General features: G+C 62.1%; 1 protein-coding gene across 1 annotated transcript; it reads right to left on the reverse strand.

The window, feature by feature from the left end:
• Positions 1-159: 159 nt before the first annotated feature.
• On the reverse strand, positions 160-17,226 carry CILP2 (cartilage intermediate layer protein 2; the record flags this gene model as incomplete). Its single annotated transcript, XM_084220961.1, has 11 exons — positions 160-482; positions 888-1,391; positions 8,013-8,204; positions 8,890-11,226; positions 11,313-11,467; positions 11,550-11,658; positions 11,752-12,234; positions 13,048-13,230; positions 14,752-15,024; positions 16,109-16,207; positions 17,094-17,226. 11 exons carry the CDS (start codon positions 17,224-17,226, stop codon positions 160-162), a joined length of 4,791 nt encoding a protein of 1,596 aa, XP_084077087.1.
• Positions 17,227-19,254: the final 2,028 nt, after the last annotated feature.

Below are 19,254 nucleotides of genomic sequence, written 5' to 3' on the forward strand. Positions count from 1 at the left end.
CACGGCCGGTCCCCAACCCCGGACATGTCACAGCTTGTCCCCAAACCCGACAGGACAGCGGGGGACACGGCTCGGCCTGTCCCCAACCCCGGACATGTCACAGCCGGTCCCCAAACCCCGGACATGTCACACCGAGTCCCCAAACCGCGGGGACACGGCTCAGCCGGTCCCCAACCCCGGACATGCCACACCTGGACACGCCACACTTGGTCCCTGGACGCCGGACACGTCACACCGAGTCCCCAAGCGCGGGGGGACAGCGGGGACACGGCACGGACGGTCCCCAACCCCGGGGACAGCGGGGACACGGCACGGACTGTCCCCAACCCCGGACACGTCATCCCCGGTCCCCGTCCCCGGCTCTGGAGCGGCTCCGTCCCGGTTTTTTTTGTCGCCGTCGTTGTCGTTCCCGCACACAGCGACACCGGGGGACACCGAGAGGAGGCGGCGACACCAGGAGGACACGGAAGGACCGGGGGACACTGGGAGGACACGGAAGGACACCGGGAGGACACGGAACGACCCGGGGACACCGGGAGGACACGGAAGGACACCGGAGACACCGGGAGGACACGGAGGGTCCCGGGGACACCGGGAGGACACCGAGGGTCCCCGCAGGGATTTTTGGGGCGGTTTTCGGGAGAATCCAGAGGCTCCCCCGGGTCGGGATTTGCCCGGAGTTTGGGGGATCCTTGTGGGGTTCGGCAGCTCCTGCTGGGATGAGGATGAGGATGAGGATGAGGATGAGGATGAGGATGAGGATGAGGATGAGGATGAGGATGAGGATGAGGATGATGAAGATTCCCGGGATCACGGCGCGTCCCCACTGCCGCCACGGCCACGTCCCCGCTGCCAGCAGCGCTTTTAGGGCAGAGCCACCCCCGGACCTTTCCCGCGGCTCCGTCCCCCGGGATCCACCCCGGGAGCGGCGGGGGACAGCGGGACCCCCATTCCCGGGACTCCCGGGGACGATTCCCGGAATTCCCGGTGATGATTCCCGGAATTCCCGGTGACGATTCCCGGTGATGATTCCCGGGATTCCCAGTGATGATTCCCGGTGACGATTCCCGGGATTCCCGGTGATGATTCCCGGGATTCCCGGTGCTGATTCCCGGAATTCCCGGTGATGATTCCTGGTGACGATTCTCGGGATTCCCGGTGATGATTCCCGGTGACAATTCCCGGAATTCCCGGTGATGATTCCCGGTGACGATTCTCGGGATTCCCGGTGATGATTCCCGGGGTTCCCGGTGATGATTCCCGGAATTCCCGGTGCTGATTCCCGGTGCTGATTCCCGGTGACGATTCCCGCGATTCCCGATAATTCCCGCCCGGATCCTCGGGATCCCGGAGCACTCGATCCCCCCCCCATTCCCGGGAGCCGCGCACGGCTGGAGGAGCCACCCGAGGATGTCCCCGGTGCCACCCGCCGTGCCAGGCGGTGCCACCTGTCCCCTCGCCCCCAAAATCCCCGACATTTAAACCAAAGAAGGCGCCGACCCCACGGACACCTCGCCCCCGTCCCTTTGTCCCCAACCTGTCCCCTTGTCCCCCACACGGGGCTGGCACCGCACCGAGGGGCTCGGGGGACCCCGCAATGTCCCCGCTGATGTCCCCAGCGTGTCCCCCGTGCCAGCCCCGCCCGCCGCTGTCTCATAATGAGAATTTTACCCCAAAACTGCCACGCGCCGGCTGTGGGGGCGCAGCTCTGTCCCCTCCCCCCGGGAGCCGCTTTCCTGTCGCGCTGTCACCCCCGCTGCCACCGCCGTGTCCGTGCCAGCCCCAGTAAAGCCGTGCTGAATGCCAGGCGTGCCAGGAGCGGGTACAGCCGTGCCAGGAGCGGGTACAGCCGTGCCAGGAGCGGGTAAAGCCGTGCCAGGCGTGCCAGGACCCGGGTAAAGCCGTGCCAGGAGCGAGTAAAGCCGTGCCAGGAGAGGGTAAAGCCGTGCCAGGACCCGGGCAAAGCCGTGCTGAATGCCAGGCGTGCCAGGAGCGGGTAAAGCCGTGCTGAATGCCAGCCGTGCCAGGAGCGGGTACAGCCGTGCCAGCCCCCAGTAAAGCCGTGCTGAATGCCCGCCGTGCCAGGCGTGCCAGGAGCGGGTAAAGCCGTGCCAGGACCGGGTAAAGCCGTGCTGAATGCCAGCCCGTGCCAGGCGTGCCAGGACCGGGTAAAGCCGTGCTGGATGCCAGCCCGTGCCAGGCGTGCCAGGACCGGGTAAAGCCGTGCTGGATGCCAGCCATGCCAGGCGTGCCAGCACCCAGTAAAGCCGTGCTGAATGCCAACCCGTGCCAGGACCGGGTAAAGCCGTGCTGAATGCCAGCCCGTGCCAGCCCGTGCCAGGACCGGGTAAAGCCGTGCTGGATGCCAGCCCGTGCCAGGCGTGCCAGGACCGGGTAAAGCCGTGCTGAATGCCAGCCGTGCCAGCCCGTGCCACGGGAGCCGTGCTGAATGCCAGCACCCTGGGGCCTTCAGTGTCACCCTGGGGTGCTGAGGGTGGCCCGGGGGTGTCCCCAAGCCGCTCACGACACGGTGCAGGACGAGGTGGGCACGGGGACAAGGGTGGCACCAACCGGGACTGGGGACAGCGCCGGGACCCCCTGGCTGTGCTGGGAGAGCTGGGGGCTGTGGGGTCGGGAATGGAGCTGTGGGGTCAGGGATTTGGGGTCAGGGAGAGGGATTTGGGGTCGGGGGTGGGGATTTGGGGTCGGGGGTGGGGATTTGGGGTCGGGGGTGGGGATTTGGGGTCAGGGAGAGGGATTTGGGGTTAGAGAGGAGGATTTGGGGTCGGGAGAGGGGATTTGGGGTCGGGAGAGGGGATTTGGGGTCAGGGAGGGGGATTTGGGGTCGGGGGTGGGGATTTGGGGTCGGGGAGAGGGATTTGGGGTCAGGGAGGGGGATTTGGGGTCAGGGGCGGGGATTTGGGGTCGGGGGCGGGGATTTGGGGTCAGGGAGGGGGATTTGGGGTCGGGGATGGGGATTTGGGGTCAGAGAAGGGGATTTGGGGTCGGGGGCGGGGATTTGGGGCCGGGGAGAGGGATTTGGGGTCAGGGATGGGGATTTGGGGTCGGGGGCGGGGATTTGGGGTCGGGGGCGGGGATTTGGGGTCGGGGGCGGGGATTTAGGGGCGGAGATGCGAATTTAGGGGCGGGGATTTGGGGTGACGTCATCACGACGGATGACGTCACACACAGGGGGCAGGGCCAAGGCACTCAGCGCCCCCCTGTGGCCAGAACTGGCACTGCCCAGTGCCACCAGTGCCACCAGTGTCCCCAAACCGGCACTGCCTAGTGCCACCAGTGCCACCCGGTGTCGCTCCAAAATACCCCCAAAAATATCCAAAAAATATCCCAAAAATACCCCAAAAATACCCCCCAAAATCCCTAAAATATCCCAAAAAAACACCCCCAAAAATATCCCCCAAGAATCCCTAAAATATCCCCCAAATCCCCACAAAATACCCAAAAAATATCCCCAAAATATCCCAGAATCCTCAAAAATCTCCCCAAATAACCCAAAGATATCCCCAAAGATATCCCAAAGTATCCCAAAAATATCCCAAAAATACCCCCCAAAAAATCCCAAAAATATCCCAAAAATATTCCCAAAAATACCCCAAAAAAAGCCCCAAAAAGCCCCAAAGAATCCCTCCAAAATACCCCAAAAATCCCCCCAAAAAATCCCAAAACTATCCCCCAAAACCACCCCAAAAAAGCCCCAAAAATCCCCCCTAAATACCCCAAAAATCCCCGAAAAAAATCCCAAAAATATCCCCAAAAATACCCCCAAAAATCCCCCAAAAATCCCCGAAAAAAATCCCAAAAATATCCCCAAAATTACCCCAAAAAAGCCCCAAAAAATCCCCCCAAAATCCCCCAAAAATCCCCCCAAAAAATCCCAAAAATATCCCCAAAATACCCCAAAAAAGCCCCAAAAAAGCCCCAAAAAATCCCCAAAAAACCCCAAAATCTCCCCCAAACCCCCCAAAATCAGCAGCTCCCCTTTTAGATCTCCCTCTTCATGTGACAAAATATTTAATTTAAAAAACCCAAAAAAAAGAAAAATAAAAATAAAAATAAAAAGAGAAAAACCCCAAATATCGCCTGAAACTCCCGGACTATTTTTAATTTTTAAAGGATTTTTTTTCCCTTTTTTTTCCCTTTTTTTTGATGATTTTTGGGGCCATCTGGAGGATGAAAAAATTTTGGCAGAGTCGGTGAAGAGTCAGCGAAAAAGATTTAAAAATGTAAAAATGTTTTTTTTTTTGTTGTTATTGATGGGTTGGAAGAGAGGGGAGGGGAAAGGAGCCAAAAAAATGGGTCAAAAATAGCTGGAAAAAGGAAAATAAAGAAGAAAAATAAATGAAAGAAAAATGATGGAGATGGTTTTTCCAGAAGGGGCTGAAAAAAAAAATAAAATGAAATAAAAGTTGTAAAATAAAATGGAAATAAGAAAATAAAATATGGAAAATAAAATAAAATAAAATAAAATAAAATAAAATAAAATAAAATAAAATAAAATAAAATAAAATAAAATAAAATAAAATAAAATAAAATATGTAAAATAAAATAGAATAAAATAGAAATTAAGTGAAATAAAATAGAAAATAAAATAGAAAATGAAATATAAAATGAAATATAAAATAAAATAGAAAATGAAATATAAAATAAAATATAAAATAAAATATAAAATAAAATATAAAATGAACTAGAAAATGAAATAGAAAATGAAATAGAAAATAAAATATAAAATAAAATATAAAATAAAATAAAATATAAAATAAAATAACTTGGAAAAAAAGAAATATTGTGGGGATTGTTTGGGGTCAGGGATTTTTGGGATTTTGGGGATTTTTGGGGTTTTTGGGATTGGGGATTTTTTGGGGGATTTTTGGGATCTGAGTTTTTGGGATCAGGGATTTTGGGGATCAGGGGTTTTTAGGATCAGGATTTTGGGGTTGGGGACTTTTGGGGATTTTTTGGGATTTTTGGGATTGGGGACTTTTGGGATCAGGGATTTTTGGGGATTGGAATTTTGGGATTGGGGATTTTGGGATTTTTGGGATCAGGACTTTTGGGATCAGAGATTTTGGTATTGGGGATTTTTGGGGTTGGGGATTTTGGGGTTCAGAGATTTTGGGGTTGGGGATTTTTGGGATTTTTGGGGATTTTGGGGATTTTTGGGATCGGGGATTTTTGGGATCGGGGATTTTTGGGATCAGGGTTTTTCCCGGCTCTGGCCAGACGGGCTGGAATCCCACAGCTGGAATCCCACAGCTGGATGGGCCGGAACGCTCCGGTTTGGGATTCCCAGGGATGCTCCAGGTCCACGATTCCCAGATTTGGGGTTTCTGGAATGTTCCGATTCAGGATTCCCAGGGATTCCAATGTGGGGTCCCCAGGGCTGATCCAATTCAGGATTCTCTGATTTGGGGTTTCTGGAATGTTCCAATTGGGGATTCCCAGGAATTCCCAGATTTGGGGTCCCCAGGGATGCTCCAATTCAGGATTCCCAGATTTGGGGTTTCTGGAATGTTCCAATTGGGGATCCCCAGGGATTCCCTTTTTTGGGGTCCCCAGGGATGATCCAGTTCAGGATTCCCAGATTTGGGGTTTCTGGAATGTTCCAATTCAGGATCCCCAGAGATTCCCAGGTTTGGGGTCCCCAGGGATGATCCAGGTCAGGATTCTCTGATTTGGGGTTTCTGGAATGTTCCAATTGGGATTCCCAGGAATTCCCTTTTTTAGGGTCCCCCAGGATGCTCCAATTTGGGGTTTCTGGAATGTTCCGGTTCAGGATCCCCAGGAATTCTCAGATTTGGGGTTTCTGGAATGTTCCATTTGGGATCCCCAAGAATTCTCAGATTTGGGGTTTCTGGAATGTTCCACTTTGGGGTCCCCAGGGATTCCCAGATTTGGGGTTTCTGGAATGTTCCATTTGGGATCCCCAGGAATTCCCGGATTTGGGATCCCCAGGAATTCCCAGATTTGGGATTTCTGGAATGTTCCATTTGGGATCCCCAGGAATTCCCTTTTTTGGGGTCCCCAGGATTGCCCCATTTGGGGCCAGGTCCTGCAGAGGGGATCCCCAAATCCTCCCCTTCCCCTTTTCCCCCCGCCTGTTCCCTCTGGTTTATTTTTGGGTGGATTTTTCTCTATTTTGGGCCTTTCCAGCTGCTTCCTTTCATCCTTTTCATCCCCAGCCTGTCATTACATTTTCCATTCTTTCAAAGAAATAAAAAAAAAAATAAAAATAAAAAAATAAAAATAAAAATAAACCCAACAAAAGCGGCTTCCCAGGGGCCTTTCCAGCTCCTTTTTGGGGTAAAATATCCCAAAAAAAAAACCCCAAAAAATCAAAATAAAATCCCAAATCCTTCCACTCCCGCTTCCCCGTGGGGTTTTTGGGGTGCTGGAGGAGGGGGAATATCCTAAAAAAGCTTCTCTGAGGTTCCCGATGTGCTGGCACATCTTTTTCCCGGTTTTTTTGGGGGATTTTTTTGGGATTTGGCCATCCCAAATTGTCTGGGCGGGGCGGGAGCTGCTCCGAGCTCCCGATCCCTTCCCCCACTCTTGGAATGGGGCCGGAAATGGGGGAAAAAAGGGATTTTTTGGGTTTTTTTGGTTTTTATCTGATTTTTTTCTCATCTCGGGATTTTCCCAGCCCCTCTCCCACCTCCCGGATCCTCCAGGGGTTAAATCCAATTAAATTTGGGGTCACCCCAAAATCCACGGCCGGGAATTTTCGGGGTGTCCTCGCTGCATCCCCATCCCACATTCCATAAAAAAAGTGGGAAAATGGACGGGATTTAACCCAAAACCCCCCAAAATCCCCCCTGGATCCCCCATCCCACAGCTCGGGGTCCCTGGGATTTGGGGTCACCCCTTCTGTCCCTCTTTTTAAAAAAAATTTAATTTTTGTCCTTCTCCCCCTTTTTTTCCCCATTTTTTTCTCCTATTTTCCCTTTTTTTTTTTTTGGCCTTTTCCCCTCCTTTTTTTTTCCTTCCCGGCCCCAAGAATTCCCACCTGGAATTCCCACCTGGAATTCCCACATTCCCGGCCGGAGCCTCCCCCCGGGATGTCGCAGGGGAGGGGACCTGGAACCCCCTGGGGACAATTCCTGGAATTCGGGGAAAATCGGGATCCGGGGAAAAACAGGATCCAGGAGAAGGAAAATCCGGGAGAAAAAGGAAAATCCAGGATGGGGAAAATCCAGGATGGGGAAAAATCTGGGAGAAGGAAAATCCAAGATGGGGAAAATGGAGGATAGGAAAAATCCAGGATGGGGAAAATCCAGGATAGGGAAAAATCCAGGATAGGGAAAAATCCAGGACAGGGAAAATCCAGGATAGGGAAAAATCCAGGACAAGGAGAACCCAGGATAGGAAAAAATCCAAAATAGGAAAAATCCAGGATAAGAAAAATTCAGGATGGGGAGAATCCAGAATAAAGAAAATTCAGATTAAGGAGAACCCAGGATAAGGAAAATCCAGGAGAGGAAAAATCCAGGCTAAGGGGAAATCCAGGACAAGGAGAACCCAGAGAAAAACAACACCGGGCACAGGGGGAACCCAGGCCAGGGAGCAGCCAGATTTTTGGGAAGGAGGGAGGGGTTGGATCGACACCTCGCCGTGGAATCTCAACATTCCCGGTCCCTCCCGGTCCCTCCCGGTCCCCCCCGCCGCGCCGGCATCCGCCCGCGCTGGGATCGCATCCCGGCGGGACCGGGCCGGGATTTGGCCGCTGCTCGGGCCAAGGAACCCCCCCCGCGCCCCGCTTTGATGCCGAGAAGGATGGAAAAAAGGGTGGAAAAATGCCGCGCCGGGGCCAGGGCGGCTTGGAGAAGGGAAATGTTGTCCCGGGTTTGGCCCCGTTCAACGCCGCCTGTTCCATTACAGCATCCGCGCCTGGCCCGGCGGGGAGCGGCGAGAGGGAACGGAGAGGGGGGGGGACGCGCGGCCAAAAATAACCGCGCTGGGGACACCCAGGTGGCAGCAGGACAGAGCCACCCCACCCTGCCCGGGGTGCCCAAGCGGTGGCTTGGCACGTCCCGGTGCCAAAGGGGGGGATCCGGGTGGGTCCCCCCCGTCCCGGCTGCCACGTCCCGCTGGCGGCGGGGAGTTGGCACCGAGCCCCCGCCGCCGCCGCCAGCCCGGCTGAGCCCGGCCCAAGGCAAACAGCAGCGTGCTACCGAACGGGGGCAGGGCTTGGGGACAACGGGGACACGCGGGGGGACACGACACGAGGGGCTGGGCCACCCCCACCCCGTCGCGGAGAAGCCCAGCAGTCAGGGTGTATAAGAATTTATATTTTGTAATAAATAATGTACAAATCCGCCCGGATCCGGGCGGGCCCGGTGGCCGAGGTGCCGCGGGGGGCGGTGGCACCGACCCCCGGGTGGGGGTGGCAGCGGAGGGAGGGGGTTTGATCCGCGTTGTCCTTGGGGTTTCCTCTCCTCCCCCCCAAAAAATCCCGGTTTTGTGGGATTTGGGGATGAAAGCAGCGCCCCCGGCTCCCGGCGCGGGCACACCGGGGCTGCGCCGGTGGCACCGGGCAAAGCACCGGGCGGGGACCCCCTGGCCATGCCCGCCCCTTCCCCGGTTCGCCCCCAGCCCCTCTTTTATTCCTTTTATTCCCATCCCGTCCGCGGCACCGCCGGCGCGGGGCTGAGCACCGAGAGGAGGCAGCAACAGCACCGGGGGGGCGGCGGGACCCCCTCCCCACGTCCCCGCCGCCCCCCGCGCCCCCTCCGCGCATCCCCCCCGATCCTTCGGGCGTTATAAATGAGCGCGGCCAAAAGCGACGGGGAAAGGAGGCGACAAAGCAGAGCCGGGGAGGGGACGCGGAGGGGACTCAGGGTTGTCCCCGCGGCCGGCCCGGTCTCCGCTGACCGCTGGGGGTGCGGCGGGGGGATCCGGAGGCGAAGTCCATCACCTCGGGGGGAGCGCGGCGCAGCTCGGAGCTGCCCATCTCCCTGCGGATCTCGGCCAGCGCCTCGGCCGGGGCGCTCAGCAGGCGCTGGAAGAGGCTCTCCCTGCCCGCAGGCCGCTCCTGGCACTCGAAGGTGACGGCCGTGCCCTCGCCCGCCCTCATCTCCCTGGAGAAACCGTCCGAGGTGCCCGCGAAGCAGCGGCCGATGGCGATTTCCTTGGCCAGCCGCGGGCTCTGGTCCGTCACGGTGTAGATGCCGTAGTTGTGGCCCAGCGGGTCCAGCGGGGCCAGCATGGAGAAAGCCCCGGTGTGATTATTGTCGGCCAGCGGAGGGTGGCGGCTCAGGTAATCCCGCAGGAGGGCGTTGACGGCCGTGCGGCGACAGCTGCCCTGCGGCACCACGGACACCAGGGTCCTGTCGGCCAGGCTCTGATCGAAGAGCATCCCTCCGCACTTGAACTCCACGCAGGCTCCCGAGGTGTTGTCCAGCAGCGGGTCCCGCACGCTCCGGCTGTCCCGCAGCCCGTAGAGCTGGCCCCGCGTGCGGGGGTGGCCGCCCCCGACGTTCCTCGACCTCACCATGTACTCCTGCGGCCCCTCCAGCCGCACCTTGATGAAACACGCCCGGAATTCCTGCGGGTTGGGCCACCACGCCAGGTAATCGCCGGTCCACGAGGTGACGTCGCTCTCCTTGAAGGGCACCACGTTGTACTCGTACTTATCCACCTCCACGCGGTAGAAGCGCAGGTGGTTGGCGCCGACCGGCGCCTCCTCGCACTCCCGCAGGCTCCGGTAGGAATAGACGGGGCCGTTGTTCTCGTCAGCGTCATCGGGGTCGGGTTTGGCCACGTTGATCTGGAACGCCGTCTTCTTCAGCGCCGCGTCCTCGTGGTCCGAGCGGCGGTAACCCAGCTTGTCCAGGTAGGGCTGCGCCACCCCCACGGCGTTGGGGTTCAGCTTGGGGCTGGAGGCCACGGCTTCCAGCTCCTCCCCGCCCAGCGTGGCCGTCACCAGCGCCGTGTAAGCGTCGGGGCGCCGGGCGTCGCAAAAGGCGGGCAGGCAGGCGCCGTTGGGGCCGGTGACGGCGCTGTCGAAGCGGCCCCAGGCCCGCGGGTTGCTGGGGAAACCGGGCTGCGGCTCCAGGTTGATCAGGCTGACCACCACCCCTTCCAGCTGCTCGTAGGGGTTGAATTTCTCGTTGCTGTAAGCCCTGACCTTGACGAAGCAGCGGCGATCCTCGGGCACGTCCAGGTTGAAGAGGCGCCGCTCGCGGATCTCCAGGTTGCCCACCAGGAAGGTTCTCTCCTCCCTCTTCCTCCGGCCGCCTCCCCCCACCGGCCGCAGCGCCGCCTCTTCCTCCCACAGGCCGCTCTCGGGGTTCAAGGACCACAGCATCATCTTCTGCAGGTGCTCGGCCATCCACACCTGCCCCGCGTCCATCCTCACCTGCACGGGCCCCGCCTGCAGCGCCGCGCCGCTCTCGCCTTCGCGGAAATCCACGGCGAACATGCCGTAGGTGCGCAGGGGCACGATCTCCCCCTCGGCGTTGGCGAAGCTCAGGTCGCTGGAGGCGGCGCTGGCCGTGCCCACGTCCCTCGGGTCCACGAAGGTGACGCTGGCCTTGACGGTGCCGTTGAAAACCTCCCCGGACGGCCTCAGGAAAGCTCCGGCCGGCAGCAGCAGCTCCCCGACCGGCTCCCGGCCGCCCGCCTCGCCCAGCGGGATGGCGTTGCTCCGCCCTCCGTCCAGCTCCACCGGTTCCTTCTTGCGCAGCATCTTCACCTCCTGGTACACGGCTCCGCCCCGCCGGTCGAAGGGCAGCACCTTGACGGCGTCCACCAAGCGCTGCTGGCCGTCCACGAAGCGAGCGACCAAGCGCTGCGTGTCGGGCGGCACCTCGATGGTGAAGGAGCCCCGGTAGTCGGTGAAGCCCACCTTCCTGCCCCCGAGGAAGATGTGGCCGAAGCGCAGCGGTTCCCCGGTGTCGGCAGCCGTCACCCGGCCCTGCACCAGCACCCGGGGCCGCACGCAGGGCCCGCAGCCGCACTCGGCCACCACCTTGAGGGGCAGCGCGGAGCCGGCGCACCGCACCTCCCGCAGCTCCATCCTCCGCACCCCGCAGCACAGCCCCGACTCTCCCCCGCAGCCCGAGGGCTCGGCGGGGCCTCCCGGGCACGGCGAGGCCGGGCAGCGCCCCACGTTGTAGTAGCGGGAGCCGCTGGCGTCCTGCGGGCACTCGCTGGGCAGCTCCACCAGGCTGGGCTCCGGTTCCGCCCTGCAGCTCTGCTGGCCCGGCGCTGCGGGCACGGAGGGGAGGGAGGGGGGAATTAGAGGGGTCAGCGGGGGTCTCGCCACCCCGGAGGGATCCCCCGTGCTCGCTCACCCAGCACGGTGAGCTGCGCGGGCGCCGAGCGGATGGCGCCCGCCTCGGAGCTGGCTTTGCAGTGGTAGGTGCCCGCCTGCTCCGCTGCCAACCCCCGCAGCTCCAGGCGGCCGCTGCCGCGCTCCGTCCCCTCCAGCCGCGTCCCGTTGTGGTACCTGCGGCGACAGGCGACAGGCGACACGCTCAGCGGGGACACCGCCGCCACCGCCACCTCCCGTGCCCGCTGTGCGTGCTCACCAGTAATATTTGTGGGGCGCGGGGGTGCCCGAGGCTTTGCAGCAGAAGGTCACGTCCTGCCCGGCCTCCCTCACCCTGCCCGCGGGCTGCAGCACCATGTAGGGCTTCTCTGCGGAGGGCGAGAGGGGCAGCGAGCCCATGGGCACCCCCCGTCCCCCCCTGGGGTACCCCAAAACCCGCCCCCACCCCGCCGGTTTCTCACCGAGCCGCCGCAGCCTCAGGTGCGCCTGGGCCACGCCCGAGCCGTCGGTGACGAGAGGCGCCAGCCCCGGGGCGAAGCCGTCGCGGTGAGCGCTGAGGTTGGCGGCGGGGCCCGGGCACAGCCCCGAGGCCGTGAAACCGCCCCGGGCATCGCTGCGGGCCAGCAGCACCGGCGGGCGCCCCTCCAGGTACACGCGGGCACCGGGCAGCGCCACCCCCGCCGCCGTCGCCACCGTGCCCTGCAGCGTGAGCCCGGGGCAGCCCGCGGGGGGCTCGGAGCCCTCGGGGGGCGCGGGCACCGCCGAGGGGGCGGCGGGGGGGTTACCGGGGCACGGGGACGGGTGGCATTTCTGCGCCTCGGTGGCACGGCCGGGACACGGCGGGTTCTCGGCGGGGCGGCAGCTCCGGCGCCGGACGCGCGTCCCCGAGCGGCCGCAGCTGCGGGAGCAGGGACCCCACGCGCCCCACTCCGTCCAGGTGGGCTCTGAGGGGACAGTCCCGGTGGGGACGGTCACCGGCACACCCCCGGCTCAGAGGTGGGTGACACCAGGTGACACCAGGTGGCACCAGGTGGATTTTCACACCTGCTCCCGCTGTGGGGGCTGAGAGGGGGCATTCGGGTCCTTGGAGAGATCCCTGTCCTTGTCACAGCCCAGTGCCACCTCCAGCAGCCGCTCTGTGGCCACCCCGTGCCCCCTCCCCAGCGTCACCTGGGGACAGGGGGGGCTCAGGTGCCACCCCCACCCTGTGTCCCCTCCCCAGCAGCACCCAGTGACGGTGACACCGCGGGACCCGGGGGTCCTTCTGCCACCCCCACCCCGTGTCCCCTCCCCAGCGGCATTTGGGAACAGGCGGGGCTCAGTGCCACCCCCACTTCTGTCCCCTCCCCAGCAGCACCCGGGGACGGTGACACCGCGGGATCCGGGGGTCCCTACCTGCCACCCCCACCTCGTGTCCCCTCCCCAACAGCCCCCGGGGACAGGCGGGGTTCAGGTGCCACCCCCGCCCCGTGTCCCCTCCCCAAGAGCCCCCGGGGACAGGCGGGGTTCAGGTGCCACCCCCACTTCTGCACCCTCCCCAGCAGCACCCAGTGATGGTGACACCGCGGGATCCGGGGGTCCTTCTGCCACCCCCACCTCTGTCCCCTCCCCAGAACCACCCAGGGACGGGGGGGGCTCAGGTGCCACCCCCACCCCGTGTCCCCTCCCCAGCGGCATTTGGGGACAGGAGGGGCTCAGGTGCCACCCCCGCCCCGTGTCCCCTCCCCGGCCGTGTCCCCGCGGGCTCCGCCCCGTACCTGGGCAGGGCCCGGTGCCGCAGGGCCGCCGCTCGGTGCCTTTGCCGCGGCACCGGAGCTCCCGGAGCGGGGCCGGGCTGCGGGCGCTGCCGCAGCGGCGGGAGCGGCTCTGCGTGCCCCGGGCGCCGCAGGCGCTGCTCGAGCAGGGGCTCCAGGGCGACCAGTGCGACCAGTACACGTGATCTGCGGGAGACTGGGCGTTACTGGGGCTGGACGCGGCAGCCGAGGGGTTAAAAGGGGAAGGAACGCCCCCATCGCGCCGCGCGGGGGGGACAGGGGTGGGACACAGGTGACACAAAGGTGGGACACAGGTGACACAAAGGTGGGACGCAGGTGGGGTTGAGAGGAGATAAAAGGGGTGCCCCAGGTGTGCCCCAGGTGCCCAGGTGGCTGTGGCTCACCCAGCTGCCCCAGGTACCCCCCAAGTACCCAGGTGTGGCCCCAGCTGCCCCCCAGGTGCCCCAGGTACCCCAGGTGCCCAGGTGTGCCCAGGTGCCCCCAGGTGTGCCCCACTCACCCAGGGGGCACAGGAAGTGCATGCTGTAGTCGGCGCAGGCCGTGCCCCCAGGTATCCCAGCTGCCCCCCAGGTGTGCCCAGGTGCCCCCAGGTGTGCCCAGGTGTGCCCAGGTGTGCCCCACTCACCCAGCGGGCACAGGAAGTGCACGCTGTAGTTGGCGCAGGCGCTGCCCCAGCTGTCCCCAGGTACCCCAGGTGTGCCCAGGTGTACCCCCAGGTACCCCAGGTGCCCCTCACTCACCCAGCGGGCACAGGAAGCGCACGCTGTAGTCGGCGCAGGCCGTGCACCAGCTGTTCCCCAGGTACCCCAGGTGTGCCCAGGTGTGCCCAGGTGCCCCTCATTCACCCAGCGGGCACAGGAAGCGCACGCTGTAGTCGGCGCAGGCCGTGCCCCCAGGTACCCCAGGTGTGCCCAGGTGTGCCCAGGTGTCCCCCAGGTGCCCCCAGGTGCCCCTCACTCACCCAGGGGGCACAGGAAGCGCACGCTGTAGTCGGCGCAGGCGGTGCCCCAGGTGTGCCCTAGGTACCCCACCTGCCCCCAGGTGTGCCCAGGTGCCCCCCAGGTGCCCCTCACTCACCCAGCGGGCACAGGAAGCGCACGCTGTAGTTGGCACAGGCCGTGCCCCCAGATACCCCAGCTGCCCCCCAGGTGTGCCCAGGTACCCCAGGTGTGCCCAGGTGTGCCCAGGTGTGCCCAGGTGCCCCCAGGTGTGCCCCTCACTCACCCAGCGGGCACAGGAAGCGCACGCTGTAGTCGGCGCAGGCGGTGCCCCCAGGTACCCCAGGTACCCCAGGTGTGCCCAGGTGTGCCCAGGTGTGCCCAGGTGCCCCCAGGTGCCCCTCACTCACCCAGCGGGCACAGGAAGCGCACGCTGTAGTCGGCGCAGGCCGTGCCCCCAGGTACCCCAGGTGTGCCCAGGTGTGCCCAGGTGTGCCCAGGTGTGCCCAGGTGTACCCCCAGATGTACCCAGGTGCCCCCAGGTGTGCCCAGGTGTGCCCAGGTGTACCCCCAGATGTACCCAGGTGCCCCCAGGTGTGCCCAGGTGTGCCCAGGTGTGTCCCCCAGGTGTGCCCCACTCACCCAGGGGGCACAGGAAGCGCACGCTGTAGTCAGCACAGGCCGTGCCCCCAGGTACCCCAGGTGTGCCCAGGTGTGCCCAGGTGCCCCCCAGGTGCGCCCCACTCACCCAGGGGGCACAGGAAGCGCACGCTGTAGTCGGCGCAGGCCGTGCCCGCCGGCTGCTCGCGGTGCAGGCAGCGCAGGCCGCGCTCGGGGCTGGCCCGCACGGCCTGGGCCGGGGCCCGGTGCCGGTGCCCGCCGGGGCTCCGCGCCTGCACCGCCACCGGCCGGGCACACACGCGCCGCCCGTGGCGCCGGCGGATCGCCGCCAGGCTCTCGTGGTCACCGTCACCCCCGGGGCCGTCGATGTTGAACCAGCGGGTCCAGGCGGCGCCTTGGCCTGAGGGGGAGCAGGGACGGCTTGGGGACGGTTGGGGACAGCTGGGGACGGCTTGGGGACAGGTTGGGGACGGTTGGGGATGGTTGGGGATGGTTGGGGACGGTTGGGGATGGTTGGGGACGGCTTGGGGACAGCTGGGGACAGTTGGGGACGTCTTGGGGACAGTTGGGGATGGTTGGGGACGGCTTGGGGACAGTTGGGGATGGTTGGGGACAGTTGGGGACAACTTGGGGATGGTTGGGGACAGCTGGGGACAGCTTGGGGACGGGGTGGGGATGGCTTCGGGACAGTTAGGAATGGTTGGGGATGGTTGGGGACAGTTTGGGGATGGTTGGGGATGGGTTGGGACAGCTTGGGGACAGTTTGGGGACAGTTGTGGATGGTTGGGGATGGCTTGGGGACAGTTGGGGATGTCTTGGGGACAGCTTGGGGACAGGTTGGCGACAGGTTGGGGATGGTTGGGGATGGCTGGGAATGGTTGGGGATGGTTGGGAACACCTTGGGGACAGCTTGGGGACAGTTGGGGATGGCTTGGGGACAGTTGGGGATGGTTGGGGATGGGTTGGGGACGGTTGGGGATAGCTTGGGGATGATTGGGGACAGCTTGGGGACGGTTGGGGATGGCTTGGGGACAGTTAGGGACGGTTGGGGATGGTTGGGAACAGCTTGGGGACAGTTTAGGGGTGGTTGGGATGGGTTGGGGACAGCTTGGGGACAGCTTGGGGACACGGAGGGTGTGGGGATGGAGGTGACCACTGAGGGCTGGTGGGGCAGGGACGGCCAACGGGGCAGAGGGAGGGACACGGGGCGGGGACTCGGGGACACGGAGAGGGGACAGCTGTGACCCCAGGGGACACGGCAGGGTGGTCACCACCCAGGGTCACCCGGGGGGTGGCATCAGCTGGGCCCTGTCCCCAGACCCGTGGGAATGTCACGGGGGTCGCCACCAGTCCCGCGGGGGTGGCACGGGGTGGGCAGTGCCCTGGGGACGCTGAGGGGACACGGTGGCCCTGGGGGTGGCCCTGGGGGTGGCCCCGGGGTGGCCTTGGGGGTGGCCCCGGGGTGGCCCTGGGGGTGGCCTCACCTGCCGTGGCCAGGTCCAGCTCCCCCAGGCCGGGTGTGGCGTTCCAGGGCTCCCCGCCCACACCGGCCCTGCCCGGCCCCGAGGCGTTCTCCAGCGGCTCTGGGGACACACGGTGGCACTGCCACATGGCCGGGGTGCCAGGCCCACCCTGCCCCTGTCCCTGTCCCTGTCCCTGTCCCTGTCCCTGTCCCTGTCCCATCTCTGTCCCTGTCCCATCTCTGTCTCCATCTCCTCTCCTGTCCCCGTCCTGTCCTATCCCTGTCCCCGTCCCCGTCCCTGTCTCCATCCCTGTCCCCATCCCTGTCCCTATCCCCATCCCTGTCCCCTCTCCTGTCCTTGTCCCCATCCCTGTCCTTGTCTCTGTCCCTGTCCCCGTCCTGTCCCATCCCCGTCCCTGTCCCTGTCTCCATCCTGTCCCTGTCCCTGTCCCTGTCCCTCCAGCCCCGTGATCCCAGGAAGGACAAATTTCCCTGACCCCCATCCCCCCTCCCCCTTGGCAGGTGCCAGTGGTCCCACCCCCTGCCAGCCCCCCCTGTCACCGTCCCCTCCCCACCCCTTCCCTCTTTCATTCCCGCTGGGAATCCCAAAACCCCAGTGGCACAAAAACCCCAAACCCCAAACCCCAAACCACAAACCACAAACCCCAAACCCCCAGTCTGAAACCTCAACTCCCAAACCTGAAACTGCCGACTGCAAATCCCCAAAGCCCAAACCCAAACCCCAAACATCCAAACCCACCCAAACACAATCCCCGAACCCCAAACCCCAAACACCCCAAACACCCCAAACCCCAAAGACTCCAAAGACCCCAAACCCCAAAAACCCCAAACCTCCCAAACCCCAAAACTCCCAAACCCAATCCTCAAACCCCAAACCCAAAGCCCCAAACCCCAAACCCCAAAAACCCCAAACCCCAAACCCAAACAGAATCCCCAATCCCCCAAAAACCCCAAAAACCCCCAAAACCCCAAACCCCAATCCTTACCTGCCGTCCTGGCCGCGTGCGAATCTCCCAGCACCGCCAGCACCGCCAGCAGCTGTGCCAACCGTGCCACCTTTGCCACCCGTGCCAGGTGTGCCACCCGTGCCAGGTGTGCCGGTCGTGCCATCTGTGCCATCTGTGCCAGCTGTGCTATTGGTCCCAACCGTGCCAGATGTGCTGGTCGTGCCAGCTGTGCCCCCGTTCCAGCCGTGCCCCCCGTGCCAGCTGTGCCACCTGTGCCAGCTGTGCTATCGGTTCCAGCTGTGCCCGCCGTGCCACCCGTGCCAGCTGTGCTATTGGTCCCAACCGTGCCAGCTGTGCCGGCTCTGCCAGGTGTGCCCCCCGTGCCAGCTGTGCTATCGATCCCACCCGTTCCAGCTGTGCTCCCTGTCCCACCCGTGCCAGTTGTTCTACCCGTGCCAGCTGTGCCGGCTCTGCCACCCGTGCCCCCAGTGCCCCCCGAGCCAGCTGTGCCACCCGTTCCAGCTGTGCTGGTCGTGCCCCCCGTGCCCCCCGTGCCAGTCGTTCTACCCGTGCCAGCTGTGCCGGCTCTGCCAGCTGTGCCCCCCGTTCCACCCGTGCCCCCGTTCCAGCTGTGCCAGCCGTTCCAGCTGTGCTGGTCGTGCCCCCCGTTCCAGCTGTGCCCCCCGTTCAACCCGTGCCCCCCGTTCCAGCTGTGCCCGCCGTGCCCCGGTGCCCCGGTGCCCGCCGTGCCCGGGCCGCTCGGGGCCGAGTGCGGCCGCGGCGGGGCCGCTCCCGCTTTTATCGGCGGCCGAGCCCGCCCGGGGCAGCAGCGCCGCCGCCGCCGCCGCCGCGCTCGGGTCCAGCTGCGAAAATTGGCCGAGGGATGAGCCGGGAATGCGGCGGGAGGGAGGGGAGGGGAAATAAAAATAGCTGGGAAATAAAAAATCAGAGTACGGGGGAGTGAAAATACGGGGGGATAAAAATACCGGGGGAAAAATAAAAATACCGGGGGAAAAAATAAAAATACCGGGGGAAAAAATGTGGGGAAAATAAAAATACAGGGGAAAAAATACCGGGAAAAAATAAAAATATGGGTGGAAAAAATACGGGAAAAATAAAAATACAGGGGAAAAAATACGGGGAAAATAAAAATAAGCGTGGAAAAAATACGGGGGAAATAAAAATACAGGGGAAAAAATACGGGGAAAATAAAAATAAGGGTGGGAAAAATACGGGGAAAATAAAAATACAGGGAAAAATACCGGGGGAAGAACTATGGGGAAAATAAAAATACTGGGGGGAAAAATATGGGGGGAAATAAAAATACAGGGGGAGAAAATAGCAGGAAAAAATAAAAATAAGGGTGGAAAAAATACGGGGAAAAATATGGGGAAAATAAAAATACGGGGGAAAAAATATGGGGAAAATGAAAATATGGTGAAAATGAAAATATGGGGGAAAAAATTATGGGGGAAATGAAAATATGGGGGAAATGAAAATATGGGGGAAAAAATTATGGGGGAAATGAAAATATAGGGAAATAAAAAGTAAAAAACTGCGGGGAAAATAAAAATATGGGAAAAAAATAAAAAGTAAAAAAAAACCCAAGGGAAAAAATAAAAGCCAAAAAAAGAAATCCAAGCTACTGGAAAAACAAAACCTGCAAATCCCAGAGGGAAAATAAAAACCCGGGGAAAAACAAAAAACAAAACTGCGGGAAAAGGGCAAAGGGACCGGGGGGGCACCGGGGGGCATCGGGGGCACCGGAGGGCACCGGGAGGGCACCGGGGAGGGCACCGGGGGGCACCGGGGGCACCGGGAAGAACCGGGAGGGCACCGGGGGGGGCACGGGGGGGTACCGGGAGGGCATCGCGGGTCACTGGGGGGCACCGGGGGAGGCACCGGGGGGCACCGGGAGGGATTGGGAGGGTACCGGAGGGCACCGGGAGGGCACCGGGAGGACACGGGGGGGGCACCGGAGGGCACCAGAGGCACCGGGAGAGCACTGGAGGGCACGGGGGGTCACCGGGAGGGCATCGGGGGGCACCGGGAGGGCACCGGGAGTGTGCGGAGGGCACTGGGGGGCACCGGGAGGGATTGGGAGGGTACCGGAGGGCACCGGGAGGACATCGGGGGGCACCGGGAGGGCACGGTGGGCACCGGGAAGGCACCGGGAGTGTACGGAGGGCACCGAGAGGGC

Source organism: Fringilla coelebs, assembly GCF_963513975.1.
Source record: "Fringilla coelebs genome assembly, chromosome: 24".
In the NCBI taxonomy this organism is placed as follows: domain Eukaryota; kingdom Metazoa; phylum Chordata; class Aves; order Passeriformes; family Fringillidae; genus Fringilla; species Fringilla coelebs.